The following is a 21,079-nucleotide window of genomic DNA, read 5'->3' on the forward strand; positions in this document are numbered from 1 at the left end:
TGTGAGCGACAGGGTTAAGGGGCGGCCGTCCATTGGCTGGCCGCCCAAGAACTTGAGGAGCTCGAGGAGCTCGAGGCCTAGACCGGTCGATGGCCATGGAGCGAGTGGAATTACTGCGCAGCTTGCTCACTGTGATGCAATCATTACCCAGGTAGAATTGCGGCGCCAATATACAAGGTAGGCATTCAGTAAATGTAGTGTAATTGCCAGAATGCCTTGCTTGCTCGTCAGAGAAACATCGATGAAAAAAGATGGCAGCCAGTGATATCTCAGTTCTATAAAGCCTATATCCATTTTCCACAGTCAGTGAAACACAGCCCCGGTGTCCTGCTATATTTGGTATCCAATTACATATCACTTAGTTAATTGAAAGGCAACTTGAACCTCCCAAGTTCCCAACCCCAAACTCCTATACCCTGAGAGAGAGAAAAAAAAGCCCTCACACTGCGCTTGCAAAGGATACATATGGCAAAAAGATGCTCTGGATATCGCTTCTCGTGACTCATGAAAGAAAACCCATACGAGGAACCTCATAAAGCAAACGCCGTCAGCCCCAAGCTCGTCACTGCCACCGCCTCAAACAGCTACGTATGGCACGGGCTAGAGTTCACCTGCCGCTGTAGTTTGGCTTCTTCGCCATGTTAACCACCGGCGGCGCCTCGTCGTCAAGAGGGTAAGGCAAAGCTGGAGCCGACGCTCGCCCATACGTCGTCGCCTGCTGCTGCTGCTGCTGTTTCTCCGGAAGCGGTGTCTTGGGCGGCAACGGCGGCGGCCCCATCGACGACGACAGTGGCCTGCTGACCCGCAGCGGTGACGGCTGCATCAACGGGTCCTCGAACTGCCTGGGGTAGTCGTCCGGCCCCACGATTGCGATCTTGTCCGTCCCTGCGGCGATCCGGTATTGTGACGGCGTGGGCGCGTTGACCACCAAGCGGTCTGCGTCGTCTGCGTCAGCCGCGCGACTGCTGTCTTCTTCTCCCATCGGACTGCCGACGCCAGGAGGTGGCGGCTTTGCGTAGCGACCGGGCGGCGGCGGCGCTGATGAAGGGAGGCTGCTGCTGCTCGGGGGAGGCGCAGCAGGAGGGTAAGGCGATTGGTTCAGCTTCGGGGACTGACGTGGTGGCTCGCCAGAGCTCCTTGGCGACGGCGTCGTGCCACGTACGGGTAACATGTCGTCCCGCCCGGAGTCGTAGGACTGCCGGCTCGACGGCGTGTGAGGGTGGGGGAAGGAGGCGGGTATGTCTCCTGGCAGCTCGACGGCCAAGGGCAGTTCTATATCTGGCACCTTTTGTGCCACGTCTGGCGCTGATGCCAAGCTAAGGCGCTCCCATCTTTGCTTCGCAAAGTGGATCTTGGCCAGCTTGGAGGACGCGCCCTGAACCATCCGCTGCTCCTCTTCCCTGGCGAGGTATCTCCTGGTGTTTGTGCTGATGTCGGCCAGGCGGTTCCACTCGTTCATGCCAAACTCGCCAACCCCCACCTCGACATTCAGCCGGTAGTAGTTTTCGATGTTGACACCGCGCTTCGCCAAGTGTTCTTTCTTCATGTACTCGTGGATCTTTTCGCAGCCCTCAATCTTGGCAATCAATTTTCTTCTCGCCTCCGCAAATTCACCCAAGAAGCCCTCATACCACAGAGACTGGTTCGCGTCGCTACCCTTGGGCCGCTTCCCCGTGCCGATGCTGACAAAGACCCCGACGTCGCGGCCCGGCCACTCGTTCACAGCGGCCTCGTCGAGCGCTGTCACGGACGGGTTGAAAGTGCCCGCTCCGTCGTCGTGGAACACAGACTGGCCAATCTGAATGGGCTTGAAGGCGAGACCGATGGCGCATGTTGCCCGCCCAGCCTCCCAGATCTTGCAGTCGAATTCCGGGGCCGGCTCTCGCCTCGAGTCATAGGAACGCAGCATTGCTGGCGCTCCGCCTTTCGAGCTCCCCTTGTACATCGCGGTAACGGCGCTGAAGAAACAGTTAGCTACCTACATGCTGACCGAGAGCGTTGAATACGCGCCAGAGAACAGAGGGCATGACTCACGTCTTTGTCCGGTTCTCGCGCTCATCATACAGGCGCGCGTTGGGGTTTCCCCCGCGGGAATATACTGGTCTGGCCGCCGCCTGGGCATTGGGGCTTCTGGCGCTGAAGCTCACGACGCTCGCGTTGCTGGTGTGCCTATTCGGGTACGCCGCGCTTGAGCGCGAGGCGGGGCTCATGATACTTCCAGCTTCTGAACCGTCGTTGCCTTCCTTCACGTAGACGGTGTGTTCCCTGACACACTCTTTGATGGCTTCCTCCAGTTTCGTCGCCTTGAACAGGGTCGACCGGTAGGGAATGCCGGCGATGGTCTTGTCGGTCTCAAACACCATGCGGGTGAGGCGGACGTACAGCTCCTTGCACGTCTCGATATCGAGGCGCAAGCGGCCCAGCATCAGGGCGATGAGACCGCCGGTGCCGGTGCCGACGATAAGGTCGAAATGGTCGCATGGCTTGGGAATCTCGGACCGTCGCGGTGCTCGGCCCTCGATTTCGACGAAGGTTCGGTGCATCAGCTCCTGGAGGATCAGGAACATGGAGTACCCGCGCACGCCTCCGCCGTCTACAAACGAGTCAGCAAACCAACCCACCGATGATGCGCCGAGAACCTGCTGTCCCGGGCGCAAAGAAACGAGCGCTAGACACACCAAGCGATAAGATCCGTAGAGGCGGACCCTTTGTCGTGTCCTTGCGTTTCAACCCAACAGAGTCCATATCGATCAAACTGACGTTAACGGAGAGTAAGAGGCGAAGTCGAGGTCTGCCTGGGGCTGCGATCAAATCGGTGCAGTCTTGCAGGTCTGGTTGAGCGCGCGACCTTGCCGATGATTATTGCGGCACGAGAGTTGGCCGCGGGGGTGGCTTGGCAAGGCCGCAGGGGAGAGGTGTGACGCAGAAGGCTGGCCGAACTGCAGCCGATCAGCCAGAAAAGATTGTCCAAGACACCACTTGTGCAAAGTGAGAGATTCCTTGTCGCTAGCAGAGCCAACCTGCCAACCAAGTCGCTGATAGCCCAGAGTATAAGAGCTCATGAAACGAATTGTGGCTGAGTCCGCACACATGTGAGGAGTTGTAGATTACCGAGTACGGCTCCTGTGACGGCCTCCATATCGCATGCGCTTGGCTCGGGCAGCTCGGCAACACGTCCCTGACAAAATGTAGTCCGGGATTCCGTTGCTGATTAACAGTTTACGTGAAGTGTAAGCTCAATGCACCTCATCTCCATCTACGGCCTCGAATCTCGAGTTCAGGGAACAGCGCTCGAACATTAGATTGAAGAGGGCAATTATCGAGATGGAGTGTACAGAGTCCCAGAAGGTCCAAGAAAGTCACAGGGGAACGTCACCAGGCTTGGCCCGCCATCTGATTCGAAGCCACGCGATGCCCCACATAGCAAACGCAGGAGCGGCACGGGGTTCCACGCCGACCCGCAATCTCAACACGGGACTCGGCATCTTGTCCCGAGCACATGCACATCCCGTCTTCCAGTGTCTAATGACCGACAACGGCGGCAATGCTAAGGTAATAAGCCATCAGATATTAAAGCACTTGTGCAACGGGCATATCCGGTTAAGATGGAGACAACAAGTATTGAGAGTGGCTGTCGTGTTGCGGCTTGACAAGCCAGCCGAGCCGGGGTTAGGGTAGGAGGGATGCGTTGCAACTGACACGACGTCATCGTTACCTCTCGGTCACTCGCAGCGATGATGACAACCACGACTCGCGTTGACAAGCACCATGGCCAACGCCAACCCGCAACTCCGGAGGCCATCTACTCAAAGAGATTACAGTAGACATCGTGGGTTCTCTGAGTTGCCCCGCAGCTGAATAACAACAGTTCCGGACAATTGAAGGCCCGCATGCGCCTTCAGCAGCAGAAGTGAGTAAGCTCGCGGAACAGGCTTGCCTGACCAACATGGACATGATCTCGTCGTGCCTTGGGGCCGGCCGTCATCGCCGGTCTGCGGAGCAGGAGCCGCTGCTCCCTCGCTATGATGACGAGACTTCGCTCCAGCGGCGGGTGCATCAGAAGTTGCACACGTACCAGATGCTGCGCGCCCTGTCTAAAGGCTTCATGCCGTCCAACGAGCAGGCCATTGTCTGCCTCCGCACCCTGCTGGCCGCTGACGTGCTGAACCCGGACAACACCCAGCTCAGCGACTCGGGCCAGGCGCTGGTGCACTACACCAAGCAGTGGATACGGCAGCTCATCGAACTGTTGCAGCACAAAAATGCAAACGACCAGATCCAGGACTTCATCTGGTACCTCTCCAAGGCGAGGGTGTCTGTCGACATGGAGCACATTGCTGAGCGCGCCACCAAGGCCAGGGCAAAAGCCGACACGGCGGCAGGTATGTGGCATTCCAGCTGATCCGAAAAAGGCAGGGGTGCTAACACCTAACAATAGTCTACAGTAGCCTCCAGACGCTCGGCTCCTTGTTGCTTACTAACTCTGATTTCCGCTTGTTCCTGGGAGATCTCAATGTCGTAGCCCGAGAAGTCTTCAGAGACACGGCGTTTGCTCTGTCGGAAGCTTCCAAGGAAGCGGGCAAGCGCATCGAGCCCTCGGCCCAGGAGCAGGAGTCAGTCAAACAGCCGGGCAATGGCTCTCACAGCCCGCCGTCGCAACAGGACCTGACGGACCAGACCATCGAGGTCTCCAAGATCTTGAGCGCGACCGCGTCCACCGTCGTCGACGAGGCAGAAAGCAGCGTCCTCCAGAAATTCGAAGGCCCAGAGAAGGAAACAATGATCCATCGCCTCAAGGACGTCGTTCTAAATCTCCGCCGACGCAGGGACTACTCTGATTCCGTCTCCACGCTGTCTCTTCTCCTTAAGCGTTACGCTATGGTGTACTCCCGCATCGCTCGGGACACACTTCAGGCCGCCGAAGAGGAGGTTGACGCGAATCCCGAGACGGATCGGGCTCTGACGAATTTCTGGCTTTTCCTCAGCTCGTTTGGCGAGGCGAGGGAATGGGAGGAGCTGGAGAAGCGAGCCGAAACTGTCATGGAACACGGCCGCGAGGACCCCAATTTCGAAGAGCTGGTCGGGAAGCTGGGCGACGCCCTTCAGGAGATGTTTACCGATCCTGACTTCTTTGACCATGCCGAACAACGGTTCCAGGAGCTCCGGGCCAAGTCCAAGCAACTCTCGTCGGGCTCTTCTCTGCGTGACGATATTGAAGCACTGTTGTCGCAACTGCAGTCCACGTTTTATTCGGTGCTGAGGGACAAGGATATATCCCATCTCGTCCATACTTCACGCACCATTCTCAAGATCCTGTCGCCAAGAGGGTACTACACAAACACCGACCTTATGGCAGACGCAATTAATGTGTTTGTCCCGCTCCTTGTCCAGTCCGTCAACTATGTCCCAATTCCAAGGCTCGAGGTGTCCACCCCGCAAGTCGATCTCTTGCTCGAGAACCTTATCCTCGAGCCGGGCGTCACCGTCAATCACACATCGTTCTTCCCCTACAGGCTACGTGTCGAAACACTCAATGATGTCGAGATCCGCAAGGCCAAGTTCCGGACCACTTCGGCGGTCAAGACATTGGTCCGAATCCGGATCGACGGGATTTCCATCAAAGGGGAAGAGATTGGCTTTTGGCTGCGGGCACACTCAAGCCTTTTGCGGCTCGCCGACGAGGGCATTGCCTCGTTTGAGCTCGACGAGCGGGGCATGGACGTGCAGCTCGATGTCGAGGTCGGCCGGGACAGAATGGAGAAGATTCTGACTCTGCGGGGCGTTAGGGTGCGCATCCACAAGCTCAACTTCAAGCTGCGCAGGAGCAAGTTCAGCTTCCTGTCCTGGCTCTTTAAGCCACTGCTCCGGCCCATTATCCGCAAGACGATGGAGATGAAGATGGCCGCCGTCATCGGCGACGCGCTGCACTTTGCGAACCGCGAGCTGCTGTACGCGCGGGAGAGGCTCCGGGCCACGCGCATCGCGGATCCGGATGATCTCAAGACGTTCTTCAAGGCCGTCTTGGCGAGGCTGACGCCTCCTGATGATCCGGACCTGTATGCTCGGGTGGGTGTGGGTCAGCCAGGGCGTGGGGTGTTTGAGAACGTCTACGCGCCGGGGAGCATCGTCAAGCTGTGGAGGGACGAGGCCGAGCAGGCGCCGCAGAGGATCCGCGAGAATGAGCGGGATGGCTGGCGGAACAGCATTTTTGATGTTCATGCCACGATGATGACCTGATACGCAGACTGCGATAAGTTATTTCTTTTAATGAGCTGATGGGTACGAGCAACATGGCTTGGGGACGGGTCTGCGCAGTTTCGGTTTCCTTAGTTGCCATGGAGAAGGCTGTAATGATTACACGTCGATTGGGCAGTTTGAAAGCAACACTTTTTTCTACCGCGCTCGCACCGCAAGCTGGAGAGCCTCCAATGGCAGTTTGAGATTCCGCCAGGGGAAGGGACTCACGTGTTGTCTGAACCCCCCAAGCACTGACGCCACATGACATCATCCCGCCAACCCGGACACCATCAAGGTTCATCGAACACATCAGCGCTGGGAATGGCCTCTTTCGTTGACTGGCTGCTTGGAACGCGCAAAGCAAGGCCAAGTAGGTGATGGCCAGAGTGACGTTTGGAGCTGTGGCAGTCTTGGCATGTCTGATCAGTGTGAGGGACTGCCTTGCTCACTGGACCAGCACAAGTGCACACAAGCCCGATGACGACGAAGGGTGTCACTGGGGGGACTTAACACACAACCACGTCGTGCTGGCTGTGATACACGTATATAACTTGCCAAGTGCTCCTCCACCTCCGCGAGGTCTTGCCGTTCATTTCCCGACTCCTCTCCATCAAAGCAGTCCCCCCACACAGCAGCTCGTTGCCCAACGGTGCCAGTCAAATTATTACGAAAAAGTAAACCCTTTTACGAAGGAAGAGGAGCTTTAAGTGAAAAACCAAAGCAGAACAGATATACCCACGCCACCATGATCCTCGCAGACCTCTTCTCCATGATCCTCCGCCTCGCGGAGCTGGCCTTTGCGGCCATCGTGGCCGGCCTCAACGGCGAGTACCTGCATGCGGTGCGCAACGCCGACTCGTGGCAGCTCGGCCGCCACATCTACACCGAGGTGCTCGCGGGTCTCTCCATCTTGCTGGCCATCATCTGGCTGTTCCCCTTCAGCGGGTCCTTCATCCATTGGCCGGCCGATTTTGTCATTAGCGTCGCCTGGTTTGTGGCGTTTGGTTTGCTGGTTGATTGGTTGAATGGCAGCTGCGGGTGAGTTTTTCATCCGTATTTATTATGTTGTGGTCGAGTGAGAGGAGACAGAGCACTGACTTTGTTCGATGGCAGATATGTTTTTGACTGGGACGGCATCAACTTCAATGGAACGGCCTCGTGCTCGCAGTGGAAGGCTACCATTGCTTTTGCTTTCCTGAGCGCTATTTGCTGGCTTGCCAGCGCCATCTTGGGGTAAGAGAAGCCTTTTGACATGACCGTTTCATATCTGACGGGAGGGACTTCGAACATGCTGACTGGAGGGAATAGCATCTACTGGGTGCGCCGCCACACGGCCCCGGTCGACGGCGCTTACTACCGCCGCCGCCGCTGGTACCGCTCGACTGTCTGAAAGGGGTGCTCGAACACTCACGAGATGTACTCGACAACTTCCTGCTGGCTTCAGGTTGCTTGCTGCTAGTCGGTCTACATTTGCAAACCCTTCAGGTCAAAATCACGATACGATACCCTATTTCCATATACCCATCTCGCTCTGTTGAACCTTTGGGCGTTCAGCTGGTCTGGTTCCTGAGAGTCATGATTCTTAATCCTCAAATTTCAGTTTTGTAATCTCGAATGATAGCGTGTACCAAGTCGAAGCTCAATTCAAACTGTCAACAAACGCCATTAATCACACTATGTGCTGTGTTTCTGTCTATGATTAGAGGGCATAAATCAAAGGATCTCCTTGCACTAAATCTGTGAACGTTCAAGCGTGCTCTGTTCGTTCGAGAGAGTCGCACTCTACATGGCTTCTACTTCGGGTTATGACGTCACAAAGTTTGTTGCCGCGTGGAAATGTGGGGAGAAAGAGACAAAGGGAACGAAGTTGCTTTCAGCTCAAAACCGTTATGCAGAGGCATCCGTCTGTGGTACGGTCAGGTCAGCACCAGGTACGGATATGACCTACAGTACACGGGCTCGACGGCGAAAGATACCGCGATTCCTCCTCGCTTGGAACCGATGGGACGTCAACAGCGGATCTGCGGTGGATCACCCGCAAGATCAAGGTTGCAAGCGACGAGCATGAGCTCATCTCACGTTACTTCAAGTGGCTCAGCATCGCCTTCAGCCACAGACGCCCTTTCGTTTGACGTCGATGACGCCTGTCCTCGAACGATTGTCCAGTCGGCCCCACATTAGGAGTGGCTTGAGCACTTGGCCCATATGAACTTCAGGGTGAATTGGAGCCTGAGAGCTGCTTTCATGCGACACGAGTGTAGCCCATGACGTCGATGAGGTAATGAGCTCTGACGTGCCGCCTGCCGGCCGAGCTGGCCTGCCGCAGCGCAAGAATTGCGTACCTGCAGTCAAAGTAGCGGAGACGTTGGTTTGTGCGGACCGCAGTTGATGAAACCGGCCAAGATGATGGCAATGACGGCAGAGCAGCGAGTCAACGCCCTACGTGCAAACTAGGTGTGATGAAGCCGTGCCACAGGCGGGGAAGGTTCAACTGCCCGTCGAGGCATATAAGGACCTCTTCCCGTCCCCAAAGAGCGGTCCGCATCCATCATCACTCAAAATTTCGAAGCACTCAAAACATTGAAGACAAAGCCTCCAACAAAACACTCAACCACTAAACATCCACCACAAACAATCAACATGTCTGGCATCATGCACAAGGTCAAGGACGCCGTCCAGGGCGCTGTCCACCCCGACAAGAAGGCCCACCACGGCGAACCTGAGGGTACCCACGGCCCGCATAGCAGCCGCGTGGCTAACGCTGCCGACCCGCGCGTCGACTCGGACCGCGACAACTCACACACCGTGGGCGCTGGCCGCACCGCAGGCCAGGGCGAGTACAGCAGCACCGGCTACGGCACCACTGGCACACACACCGAGGGCACACACGGTCCGCACAACAGCCGTGTGGCCAACGCCATGGATCCCCGCGTCGACTCGGACCGCGACAACTCGCGCACCATCGGCAACACGGGCGCAGGGCGTACCGCTGGTCACGGAGAGTTCGGTAGCTCTGGCTTCGGCACTCAAACCTCCGAGGGCACTCACGGCCCGCACAGCAGCCGTGTTGCCAACGTTATGGACCCTCGTGTCGACTCTGACCGGGACAACTCGCGCACTATTGGCACCGGCGCTGGTCTCGGTTCCAGCACCCACGGCACCAGCTCTGGCATGACCGGTGTGACCGGTACCCATGGCGCTGGCTACGGCTCCAGCACCACCGCCACTGGCTACGGTTCTGGCAGCACGGGCGTGACCGGCACTCACGGCGCCCCCGCCGGCACTTACGGCCCACACAGCAGCCGCGTGGCCAACGCTGCCGACCCTCGCGTTGACTCGGACCGTGACGGCCGTGGCGCTATCGGCACCGGCTCTGGACCTGCCCCCAACACTGCTGGCCCGCACAACAGCGACATGGTCAACAAGATGGACCCCCGCGTCGACTCAGACCTTGACGGCAGCAAGACCATGGGCGGCAACAAGACGTACCAGTAAGTAAGTGAACTTGTCCCTGCGGGGCAGAACGTTCCTGGCTTTATTTCACGCTCCGTGCAAAGTAGTCCATAGCTAACTCTTGGGAAAGATCTGGTAACGCATTTGCCCATCGCGATCCTACCGACGCCGCCCAGGTGCCTCCTTCAGTCTTGAGGAATCACCTCGGCGATCCGTCGATTGAGCACGACGACACAACCCACCATCGCGAGAGGCGGCACAGCACCAAGACTCCTCAGGAGACATTCAGTGGTGTCTGATTTTATTTTTTTCCTCGGATGGACGGTAACTGGGTAGAATGTATGAGTTATGAAGGGTCTCATTTGTCGCGGCGTTGCACTCAATTGTACTATTAACTCATACCCAATCATCCTCGAGATAAGATTGACGAAGAGTATCAAGGCTCTTAAAAATGAAGAACTTGTCGAACATTAAAGTCTGAGTCCTGGTTGTTTGTGATTGATCGTGTACTTACCACCAAGTATCTATCCTTCAGCAAAACGTAATCTGCCGCCCCATCAAAGTTCGGTAGGCGTCGTCAAGAACCTTTCTCTTTTTTGACTTCATTGTCTCATCTTCTTGGGCAGACCCGTCTTCTGCTTCTTTGTCTACGCCTTCGAGTCGCGGGATCCAGGCCCTGATTTGCCCGTCCGAATGTCCGCTGAACATGCCGCCGGGGGAGTTACTCCCTCCCATGACCACACCACTCGAGTCGCCTCCGCCGCCAGCCCCTCTCCAAACAACTGTAGACACGAAGCGTTAGCCACAACAACAACCAACTAGAATCGGTGTCAAGGCTGTCAAACAAAACACCTACTGCTCATTACCCGATTCCTAACGCTTCTCTCCTCGCCTCTTGACGTCATCTCCGAACTCGCAACAGCCGGGCCGATCATCATCCCTCCTTGCCTAAGTCGAGTAACAATGTTCCCCTCGTGTAAGTCCATGACCAGAATTTCGGTCTCGTTCGGGAAAAAGAGCAGTTCATTTCGGGGGGGGGTGAGTCCCACGGGCGAGACAAACATGCTCAGGTGGTGGGCCCCCATCTGATGGTGATGATGATGGCTGCTGCTGCTGCTGCTATTGCGGATCGTAGGGCCGAAGTTGGCGAGCGTGTTGGCACCCGTGGCCGCGTCCCAAACGCGGATCTGTGCGTCGTGGCCTGCTGAGACGAGGTAGGACCCATCGTCGGTCCAGGTGAGGCTGTTGACGGGGCCCGTGTGGGCTTTGGCTGAGAGGCGCGGCGGCGCTCGGGGTGTGTTGTCCTTGGTGGTGGTGATGGGGGGGAGGCCGGTGATGTCCTCCTGGTCGAGGAGCGCGACGAGGGCGTTGGATCGGCGCACGTCCCAAATGCGGATTGCGCCATCGACGGAGCCCGAGGCCAGCACGTGGGCGTGGGCCGGCGACCAGGCGACGGATAGGGCTGCGCCGGCAGAACCGCCGATCTGGCCAGGGGCGACGAGCGATTGCACGGCGGAGGAGGAGCGCAGGTCGACGAGGCGCACGGCGGGGTGTTGGGTCCCGCAGGCGACAAGGAGGTGGGACGCTATGGGAGAGGTGGCGTGCGTATAGACTCTTGCGCCGAGATGGAAGGTGCCGGAGACGGAGGCGGTCTCGGTGGACCAGAGCTTTAGTGTCTGGTCGTGGGAGCTGGATAGGAACGCCGCGCTGTCGAAGGGGTAGAAGGATAGGTGGGTGATGCCGAAGCGGTGGCCGGCGGCGGCAGAGCTGGGCCCGTGACCGGAGGGGTTGCTGCTGCCCGCCCGGGCAACCACGGCAACGGGGCGGTAAGTGTGAGTCTGTGGTAACTGGTGGTGAGGACCCTGCTCAAGGTCCCAGAGCTTGATGGTTGCGTCTGAACCTCCGGATATCAATCTGGACGGGAAGATAGCTTAGTTAGGCCGAGCGTGTGTCATCTGATGAGCGGCCCATCACTCACATGCGGCCATCGAAGCGTTCCAGGGCGAGAGCATTGACACTGGCCTGGTGCGCCCAAAAGGAGACCCTTGATGATGCATCAGCCCAATGACCACCGGTATCCCCGATTACAGGTTCGGGCGCAGTACTGCCACTCGCATGACTGACGGCACGCTCGCCGCCGTCAAAGCGGAGACGCGGGGCTGCCGAGAAGGACGTCAGCAGCGATGTCGTCTGGATCCGGGCGAACTCGTTCGGCCCCAGAATGCCCAGGGACCGCTGAAATAGGAGCCCATTCATGCCATGGGCTTAGCTTCCGTGGGATGTGTTGGGTCATCTAGGTGCATGAGCCCAGCAATGGTTCGGTGTCGGGTGAGAACGCGGTCTCGGTGGGGCGGGCCGCTGCTTGCAGAATAAGGTGGCCCGGCTTCTGAGCAAAGCCTCCGACAACCTCTTTCCTTTTAAAATCGACCTCCTTTTCCCAGCAAGCCCGACTTGTTCAACAAACGTGGACTAAACTTTGAGGTGAGAGAAAGGAAACAAGATACTATTCCTGCTACTTCGCGCTTACACGTCCCAGGCACACATCCATGTTGGCCATGAAACCTGGCAATCCGCTCAAACGCACTTTCGTTTGGTTCTCAGTGTGGGGTTGAATGGCGTCGACAACCTACTCCTGACATCCATGGAAAAATCACACGTTTTCGAGACATCGATGGAGTCGTCCTCGGGTTCAGGATTCGACAGCTGGGATGAGAGCTCACCGCCATCGCCGCTGTCGCCATCGGCCGCACAATCTGGCAGTGCTAAGAGACCCCGGGGACGTGCGGCAAACGCCTACGACGCCGTGGCAGGTTGGTTTCGATGATAATATACGTGGCATCCCGCAGACACTCACCTCCATTTGCCAGGACGCGTCACCCTTAATGGGGCCCTCAACGACTCCGAAACGGCCAGCGGCAGAAGCAAGCGTCGCCTGAGCGTGACGGCCGACCGGTACTCGTCACGCAACCCAAAGCTGGCGCCCGAAGACGCTCTGTTCCGGCGCAAGAACGCGCCTGTTCGGTACGCCGAGCACGACATCTACTGGGCCAGCGAGGACCTCCCCGACAGCGGCGGCCGCCACCTCCCCGACGGAAGCCTGTTGAAGTCGGTGCACGGCTATGCGAGCAGATTTTACGAGGCAGCGGCGGCTCGCCTGGGACCTCGCTGTCTTGTCGGGGCTAGGCTGGTCGACGAGAGGAGCATGGACGAAACCGCCCTGTTGGCGTTTGGAATTCTGCTCGAGGAGGCCAGTCGGGAGACCCTCGGCAAGAAGGGCGACTTGGTCTTCACCGAGGCTTCAACCGAGTCCAAGGCGACGGCCAAGATCTCGCAGGCCGCCAGGCTGCCCGGGTTTACTTTTGCAGATACCCAGGAAGCTGACGAGGTTCCTGCCTCGCCGAACCCACCAAGGGTGAAGCGGAGGAAGGTGGCAAAATTTTCCTGACCGACAATCTTTGTCCCGCTCGATTGAGACCCTTTCCAGAGAAGAAGCATATAAATTGAAACACAAACGCCCCCTTCGGCTTTTTGCGACGTGTTTGTCGCAAGAGCTGCAGGAAGCCTACCAAGGAAAGTGACAGTTGCCAAGGTGTTTAGAATCGTCCCAACATCATTCGCAACGCCGCTCTCACGTCCTGGGGCCAGGCATTGGGATTCATGTCGGATGGAAAAGCAACAACTGATGTGATACTTTGACCCCGCCAACAGCGCTACCCGCCCTGCCTGGGGTTTTGAAAGATCAATCATCAGAGAAGTTGCTTCCTTGCTCGTACTGGGAGCGCCATAAGAGATTTTAACCCGGGACACAACTCATGTTGCATCGTACTTTCGTACAGCACACCGAAATACGTCTACGACCGGATGCCTAGATGCAGCGAAGTCTTCGCCATGTTTTAGGCGTCCCCTGTCACCATGGAATCAAGTATGAGATATGATGTCCATTTTCCGTTATGGACTATAGCCAGCACCCAATCAATCAGTACATACTGAGCGAGAATGTCAAACATGCGCCTTTGGTTCGCATCACGGTGGGCATGGCGCTTTTGCCGATCGAACCGCTGATTGCGCGGAACCCGCACGGCAACCTTTACACGGCATAGAGCAAATGGGTGGGGGACTGTTGACTGCTCAGGACTTTAAGAGCGGACCGCGCCGCCACATATGAGTTTGTCTCCCACAGTGAGTCTTCTGCTCCGGTGTCTCATTCATCTCTCTCCGGGAAATAACCGCAATGTGAAGGCGACAGAATCGAGTCGGCGGGCCGCTGGAAACGGCTTTCGGAAGCGGCCTGCTTCCAAACTATTGGGACCTTCACCCCACGTTCCTCGGATGTCCCTTTGCTGAGTGATTGGACAATGTGCCGGTTCCACCTGGGTGGGACCCAACGACTAGGATGATGCCTAAGAGATATGGCGAGCTGCCAAACACTTTCGGTACCTATTCGTGGTATCGGAGCTTGTTGATGGTGAAACTCGCAGTTGCGAAGTTGGACTTAATGTCCCGCCTTGGTGTGTGGGTTGTGGAGGGGCACAGAATTCCGTGAGATGTTGATCCAAGGTCACCGCCAGTGTTCGCGTCCAGAATGATGAGATGAACAATTGGTGAATGTTCCAGCCAATCGTTTTCGAGCCAGCGAGGAGATGTAGAAGCCTTGAGGTGAGGCAGAAGCCCGAGAATGGAAGTGGAAAAGTTCTGGAAGTGGGCGGGCACTGCCGTCTGGCTTCTGGCCCGTCAACTGGAAGGAACGGAGCAGCCTTCCAGGTTCCAAGCCTTCCACGTTGTCCCCGCAAGCTCCCAGCTCAGGTTCTTTTGCAATTGTTCCATTGCGGAACAACCCTCTCTTGAGCCAACGTACCTACGGAGGAGTAGTTGATCGTCTTTTGTCTTTTCCAAGGGCGAGCGACCCTGTTAGGTTGATATGATTTGCTTCTTTTGAATTTTGTTTTACCCCGCCTCCGTTGAACGTCAAGCGACAATATTGACGTGGTCGCTGGGCCCAAGAATACCAACGGCAAGAAGCTCTCCCGCAAGTGGCATGGTCCTGCGACAGCCCGATCCCAAGTCGGCGTCCACGTCCCGTTGTCGGGTCTTCGGTACTGCACGGGGGGTTCTCCGATCATCCGATGGGATTTTGGTGCGGCAAATCAGGGCACGGTTCATATTCTCTCTGCTGACCCCGGCCCACGTTGCTAGAGTTGCATGCGCCCGTCAATGGCATGCTGGTGCTTACTGCCTGCCAACCACGCGCCTCATGCACGATGCCTCGCACAGACAGACGAGAGGTGGGATTCTACCCGTCCCAACCGTAACCGCGGTGTCCGGGTTTCCGAGCTCTTCTCTCTGCTGCCTCGCACGCCTGGCTATCACCTCTCTGCGGTCTTCAGCAATAGGCATTAGGATGCTGGCTATTTCCAGGCGAACGTGAGCATTGAGAAGGCCGAGTCTTTGGCTCGCCATCCATTGCTGTGTGTGGCCACTGCCAGCTTTCGCGAGGCACAAACCCCTGCCTGTCGAACAACCGCAAATCTCCGCAAACCCTCCAGCGTTCGGGTCGGTGGGGCCAAGGCCGTAGACACGCTTTTTCAGTCCTGAATGAGGACCTCTGTCACGAGAAACCGAGAGATCGTCATGAACGAGACGGAATAAGCAGAGGAAAAGGTATATCACACAGTACGACGATGTAGCTAGCCTCCGACGTCTCTCTCATAAGATCACGGCTCTCGCCGTGGATAGGTATTGTACAATCATCAGTTTGCTATCGCCGGCATGACTGCGACCGACCAATGCCAGTGCTGCCCCGACACCGCCGGCCAGTTTGGTCGCCTGGCTTCGGTTGTCACTGGCCCATCTGATTTGTTTCTTTTTATCCCCCTTCGCTGAGCAAACGGAGTGTCGAGCAAAAAGAGGGATGAGTACTCCGTCCAACAGGAAACTTATGGGCGTAGAAGAACAATGGAACAAAGTTCAACAAACACAGCTATCCGTACGGTCAGGGAGCCCACCAAAAGCTCGCTTCCGCAAACCCGTCAATTTGTCGATGATCCAGAAGCCGCCTTACCCCAATTAGTGTAGCAGAACCCTTGGACCGAGAGGGCAGTTGGAGGCGGCCCACCCTTCTCGCACTTCTGATTGCTCGGAGGCCAGCCCCGTGGCTCTCCACCATCCTGGGTTCCGTCTGCGCTAGGTCCTTAATGGGACATGCTCGGCAGCGAGCTCCTCGATTTGTTTCTCCGCCAGCTCCCACTCCTGCCATTGACCGTCTCCTGCGACCGTCTGTCGCACCGGGCTGCCTGGCAGGTCTCGTCCACACCGGCTTCTTTGTGCACTTTCGGAGACGCCATCTCCCTGGGGCCGCAAATCGCAGACGCTGCCTTGCCAATCCTTAACCTTGCTGGCCTGCCGAAACCCGTCCCCTACCCTGGACCGAGCTTTCGTTTTTCGTCCTCCCCACTTCGCCCACCCCAGGCCGCGAACGCGCAACACAGACCACATCCTGTTGCTGCCCAACAAGGTAACGAACTGGTTTCTGTTCGTCTCGGTCTCAACAGCCTTTCCCGTGGAGGGCCGACTGTCAGAAAGCTGATAGGGGCTCCGGCAGAACAAGTCAGCGGCTTTTCCGATACACACGCCCATCCTCCCCACCCCCACACTCCTTCACAGACCGCTTCGTGCCGAGTGCGCTTGCTGGGGTTTTCATCATCCTCGCGCGTCGCAAGCGTTATCTGAGGCTCACAGTCACGGGGTCTGACAACTTTCCTGCTTGGCTGTCCCCCAAGCGTGGGCTTCCTCCCCGCTTGTGCTCCAGCCTCCATGCTACCGCGGCAAGCTTCGTACTGCCCCGTCGCCTGACTCTGCCGCTGGCCACCGCCATCTCGTGTCAACCAGGCGCGCATGTACATGCATGTATAAAGATCCCAGCCATGGACCAAGGGCAGCCTGACACCAAGCGACCACGTCTGTCGACTGGCCCAGGACCGTCATGGTCAGTTGGGGGTTCACACCACGGTGTATCTCTGCTCCATCCCATCTCCTCTCCAACCGCCGGCCAGCTGCCTCATCCTCCCCCACCGTCGACCCAGTATCATCAACAACCCTCACCGCTCTCCTTCGCCCGTCCTCCCGGCCCCGGTGACCCTCCTCCACCTCCGGCCCCTCCTCCTCCGGCAGCGCAGACGCCCATCGACGACCGACGGCAACATGAACCCGACAGATTCCCGCCAATGCAAGAACACCGGCAGCCTCCGCACTCGCCAGCGCTCCCGCCGTTCCCGCCCTATCCTCCCAGAGAACCGATGATCAAGCCGGATCCCGCCGATGACACTCCTCCGCACCTGCGCAGACCTCACTCGACCGGCGGCAGCGTCCACCAGGATACGATGACACCAGTGACGCCGCATTCTGCTGTCCCGCTCCCGCCCCACTCCCAGCCTTACCCCGATGATAGGCGGCACATCAGCTTCGACAACGGCCCGCAGCCGCCCATGTACAGCAGGCAACCAAGCTATCAGCCCCAGACCCCGTTGCCGCACCCTCAGCCTTACGACTACCCGCCGCAGTATGCTCACCATGGCGAGCTCCCCTATCCGATCCAGGTCGCGGCTGCGTCGGGCAAGCGCAAGGCGCAAAGGGCATCACAGGTTCGTAGGCCCCGCAGAGATGGGCCGAAGGGTCGGGCGCTGACTAACACATGACGCCCCGTAGGCTTGCGACATGTGCCGGCAACTAAAGGCCAAGTGCGATGAGTTGAAACCGTGCAAGAGCTGCAAAGAAAAGAAAGTCGAGTGCAAGTACCGGGAGGCTGTCCCGAAGCAGTACGTCGTTCCCACCCTTTCCCACACCCTCCTACCTTCATTACCGAATCCCACTAACCGCCGGAGATTTAGGCAAGACAAGGTCACGTCTGATATTCTGGACACCCTAATGACGCTGCAAAACAAGTTCGACTCCTTCGACCAACGCATGAGCAGGCTGGAACGCGCAATGGTGCGCAATGGCGCCTCAGTTGACCTTTTGGCCGACCCGGGGTTGGACGACGATGACCGACCCGAATCGGCCGAATCGGCGTTGCCCAAGGCTGAAGATGCTGCCTCGGCTTCACCCGCAGACACGACAGGCGAAAAGCCACCTATCGACAGCATTCAGGCTCGTAATATTACGCGCGACATGGACGAAGAAAAAGAGGTAGAGCCCGGCCCTAGGGTTCGACCAGGTCTCCCCTCGATTCCGCATAACCATACCACGCTGGCTGCTTTCCTGCTAAAGTGGCGTCCCATTTCGGTCCTTGTCGGGGGTATCTTGGAAGCCGAAAACGTCAAGTACGTCGACGAATTTCCGATTCGCCAAGAAGAGAAGCGCGGCCTCCTCCGGATTTGGGGCCGCGGTGAGGGCCTAGAGAGCAGCCTTCGAATGGACAAGGCCGACCGGGAGGCCATCCACGATGCTGGCGCGATGGAGGTTGTACAAGACGACGTTTCGGACTCTGGCGCTCCCTCGCCGGCCGACTGCTGGGGCGGCATCAGCGGCTCGCCCGGACCAATCGATGGCAAGCCTGTCATCAGCGTTCAGACGCCGGATTTCAGCGAGAAGATTGTGTGGAAGTATGTTCAAAGCTTCGAGGAGAACATCCAGAACATGCACCCGCTTATAATACCGAAAGAGCTGCACGCAATGGTCAAACTCTTTCTGGACACAGTCCAGCAGACTGCGAGCAAGCAGTCTCGCAGCGCTGGCATCGCCAAGTTTGTCGTTACCCCGTCGCCGCAGTCCGAGACGGGGGTCAAGAGAAAGCGGTCTCCGGCGCCAGACGGCTCAGAGTTGCCCGCCACATCACCCAAACCGGCAAAACCCGTCTTCCAGCGATCCATCAATAACGCCCTCGTCTTGTTAGTGCTTGCGCTGGGAAAGATCTGCTTGCATAAAGACAGGATCCCCGACGTGGTGCCAGTCAGTGATGCCACGCACAACTCGCCCATGGCGCGGAACGGATACCCGGCACCAACATCTCCCATCCAGCCTTCCTCGCCCTCCCAAGCATCGCACACGCACTCGGCCGGTCTGCCATCTCCCAAGGAGGGTGTTGAGCGTCCAGGACCCAGCAGGCGATCCTCCTTCCAGGGCGGAGGCCCGCCCATCAAGGGGGGAACATCTCTGAAGAGAAACATGGACGTGATCCCGGGGTTGGACTACTTCGCTTATGCCACCGATATCCTAGGAGGCCAGCTTGCGGGAACCAGCTTACGGCATATCCATGCATACCTCCTTGCTGGGTTGTATCACGGACAGCTGGGACGGGTGTTGGAGAGCTACGCTTACATCAAGGAGGCCGGATATGCGTTACAGGTTAAGATGAGACCGTAAGCCCACCGTTTGCTGCTGTGTGTCGAACTCGCCTCATTAACTTGTGGGCAACAGGAGTTTAGACCGGTTCAGCAAGATGCGGCGTGATCAAGTTGGAGTATCTGAGAAGTCGGATAACCAGCTTGTCTTCGCCTTTTGGACTTGTTTGCAACTCGAGAGGTGAGTCGAGGCCGGCTGCCTGGCTGTGCAGACGGTTCACAAGGCATATTTCTAACATGAATCGTTTAGTGACATAATCGCCGAGTTGCCACTCCCCCAATCGCACATCTTGGCCTACGAGGACATGATGCCGTATCCCAATATCAACTTGGCCCGAGACCTGGGCTTCAGCCAGATTGTGCTTGAGAGCTACCTCGCACAGTTGTATCTGCGCAAGAAGTTGAATGAAATCCACGGAATGCTGTATGACCCGGACAAGCCGCTCCCACCGCTCCTTGGCACGGGAGGCGGGGCCGGCGGCAACATCATCGAATACATTGAGGACTCACTCGATATGCGCTACCAGCGCTGGGTGCCGCCCGAATTCAAATTCCAGCCCACCGATCCGCCGGCCGGAGATATCCTGTCGGCACGACTGCGCGCTAAGTACTGGGGAGCGCAGGTCATCACCTACCGGCAGTTTGTGCGCACGATCCTTGAGGTCAACTTTAGCAAAACCATGTCTCACGAGTCGCCGATGCCCGCGTCCGAATTCCGCTCCGGTCTCATGGTGCCCGTTGTCGGCCCGGACAAGGACATTCCCGACGAGATGTATCGATATGCGAAGAAGGGAGTCAACGCGCTGATCGAGAGCACGCGGGCGTTCCATGGGCTCAAGGAGAGGCGGTTCGTCGTCACCAATATTTTTGGGACGGCCCATGCGTATGGAGAAAACCTTTTTTCCCCCTTCTCTATTCCGGATTACTCCTATAAACGGTGCATTAGGCTGATTTGGTGTGAACTTGTAGTCAATGGGGCAATCTTCTCACCCTCTCGGCTGTATTTCGAGACCCCACTCTCCGAAACCTGGTCGACGAGCAGGTGCTCAGGGAGCTCTTTTCCAGGACCATCGCCTTCTTCAGGATTATTGCCCAACCCACCAGCGCCCTGCACATCGACCTGCGCATCCTCGAGGGCCTCGAGCGCGAGCTCTGGCCTAATAATAAGTCAAACAATGCCGATACCGCCATGGATCATCCGACGGGATCCAGCTTCTCCAGCTCGGCGAGCGGCGGCGGTGAACTGCCCGCACCGCCGCCGCCGCCGCCGCCGCCGCCGCGGATGCATCCGATGCCGCCTGTCGCCGGCCCTCTCCCGGCTGGCATGCACTCGCCTGTCATGAATCATCATCATATTATCACCAACGGGATGAGCAGCAGCATGTCGCCGCCGCTTCCATCGCCGATGCAGCTCCACCAGGCGGCGACGGCGGGGCTCCCGGGACCGGTCCAAATGATGTCGGAGGCGAACTCGGTGGTTCATCATCATCAGGGAGCGGGGGCGCACCACCACCACCCTGGTATGTTGCCGCCTATGCAACACCATCCACCACCTCATTGATTGGGGAGGATGGCGGGGTTGTTTTGTTTTGGACCAGGCCCACTCTTTGCTTTGACGTCTGGGTTATTATTCCAGCGTCCTTAGAGGCGCGCCTTCGGAGGCCTTTTGTTTTCTCCTGGTGTTTATTTCTTGTTTTCTTGCCCACTTTACGCTCATCTTTTTGGGGTACCTGTTTCATAGCATTTGCATGATTCCTGTTTTTGGTTCCGGTAAGGGGCAGCGGCGGAGATACCACATTGTGCAAACACGTCCTGGTCAAAGTTTGGTTGGGCGGAAGGCGGGGTGGGAGGCTCTCTGATGTACTTGTAATGTGTCCTTGTCTCAAACTCTGTTGGTTTTTTCTTTTCTTTTTTTTCTGGCCTAATTGTGTGTATGTTTTTTCTCTGTTGTTCCTGAAACCAACCTCTCATCATTCTCCTGTCTTCGTGTTGGCGGTGCGTTATCCCGCAGGGTTCAGAGAGAGCCCCTTTTCGATATCGATATGATTTGTTTT

General features: G+C 57.5%; 8 protein-coding genes across 8 annotated transcripts; 6 read left to right on the forward strand and 2 right to left on the reverse strand.

Moving 5' to 3' along the window:
- Positions 1–450: 450 nt before the first annotated feature.
- N657DRAFT_134274 (FabD/lysophospholipase-like protein) lies at positions 451–3,034 on the reverse strand. The gene is made up of 3 exons (XM_062785890.1): positions 2,679–3,034; positions 2,035–2,593; positions 451–1,958 (listed from the first exon to the last, which is right to left on the reverse strand). The coding sequence occupies exons 1-3, from the start codon at positions 2,743–2,745 to the stop codon at positions 608–610; spliced, it is 1,977 nt and encodes a 658-aa protein (XP_062644814.1). The 5' UTR covers positions 2,746–3,034; the 3' UTR covers positions 451–607.
- A 912-nt stretch (positions 3,035–3,946) lies between these two features.
- N657DRAFT_683161 (bactericidal permeability-increasing protein) lies at positions 3,947–6,237 on the forward strand (the record flags this gene model as incomplete). The annotated part of the gene is made up of 2 exons (XM_062796547.1): positions 3,947–4,382; positions 4,439–6,237. 2 exons carry the CDS (start codon positions 3,947–3,949, stop codon positions 6,235–6,237), a joined length of 2,235 nt encoding a protein of 744 aa, XP_062644815.1.
- Positions 6,238–6,610: 373 nt separating this feature from the next.
- N657DRAFT_134282 (uncharacterized protein) lies at positions 6,611–7,850 on the forward strand. Its single transcript, XM_062785891.1, has 3 exons — positions 6,611–7,275; positions 7,351–7,470; positions 7,546–7,850. Exons 1-3 carry the CDS (start codon positions 6,983–6,985, stop codon positions 7,625–7,627), a joined length of 495 nt encoding a protein of 164 aa, XP_062644816.1. The 5' UTR covers positions 6,611–6,982; the 3' UTR covers positions 7,628–7,850.
- A 1,027-nt stretch (positions 7,851–8,877) lies between these two features.
- N657DRAFT_601806 (uncharacterized protein) lies at positions 8,878–10,167 on the forward strand (the record flags this gene model as incomplete). Its single annotated transcript, XM_062790111.1, has 2 exons — positions 8,878–9,728; positions 9,821–10,167. 2 exons carry the CDS (start codon positions 8,878–8,880, stop codon positions 9,987–9,989), a joined length of 1,020 nt encoding a protein of 339 aa, XP_062644817.1. The 3' UTR covers positions 9,990–10,167.
- On the reverse strand, positions 9,948–12,065 carry N657DRAFT_648424 (WD40 repeat-like protein). Its single transcript, XM_062793511.1, has 3 exons — positions 11,669–12,065; positions 10,547–11,604; positions 9,948–10,472 (listed from the first exon to the last, which is right to left on the reverse strand). The coding sequence occupies exons 1-3, from the start codon at positions 11,944–11,946 to the stop codon at positions 10,222–10,224; spliced, it is 1,587 nt and encodes a 528-aa protein (XP_062644818.1). The 5' UTR covers positions 11,947–12,065; the 3' UTR covers positions 9,948–10,221.
- A 296-nt stretch (positions 12,066–12,361) lies between these two features.
- On the forward strand, positions 12,362–13,135 carry N657DRAFT_658070 (uncharacterized protein; the record flags this gene model as incomplete). The annotated part of the gene is made up of 2 exons (XM_062794857.1): positions 12,362–12,500; positions 12,558–13,135. The coding sequence occupies 2 exons, from the start codon at positions 12,362–12,364 to the stop codon at positions 13,133–13,135; spliced, it is 717 nt and encodes a 238-aa protein (XP_062644819.1).
- A 2,668-nt stretch (positions 13,136–15,803) lies between these two features.
- N657DRAFT_134622 (uncharacterized protein) lies at positions 15,804–16,513 on the forward strand. Its single transcript, XM_062785895.1, has one exon. The coding sequence runs from the start codon at positions 15,889–15,891 to the stop codon at positions 16,414–16,416; it is 528 nt and encodes a 175-aa protein (XP_062644820.1). The 5' UTR covers positions 15,804–15,888; the 3' UTR covers positions 16,417–16,513.
- A 553-nt stretch (positions 16,514–17,066) lies between these two features.
- Positions 17,067–20,586, forward strand: N657DRAFT_578791 (uncharacterized protein; the record flags this gene model as incomplete). Its single annotated transcript, XM_062789344.1, has 6 exons — positions 17,067–17,327; positions 17,392–17,501; positions 17,574–19,043; positions 19,102–19,206; positions 19,276–19,908; positions 19,995–20,586. The coding sequence occupies 6 exons, from the start codon at positions 17,067–17,069 to the stop codon at positions 20,584–20,586; spliced, it is 3,171 nt and encodes a 1,056-aa protein (XP_062644821.1).
- Between the last annotated feature and the right edge of the window lie 493 nt (positions 20,587–21,079).

Source organism: Parathielavia appendiculata (assembly GCF_033297405.1).
Source record: "Parathielavia appendiculata strain CBS 731.68 unplaced genomic scaffold N657scaffold_13, whole genome shotgun sequence".
NCBI lineage: Eukaryota > Fungi > Ascomycota > Sordariomycetes > Sordariales > Chaetomiaceae > Parathielavia > Parathielavia appendiculata.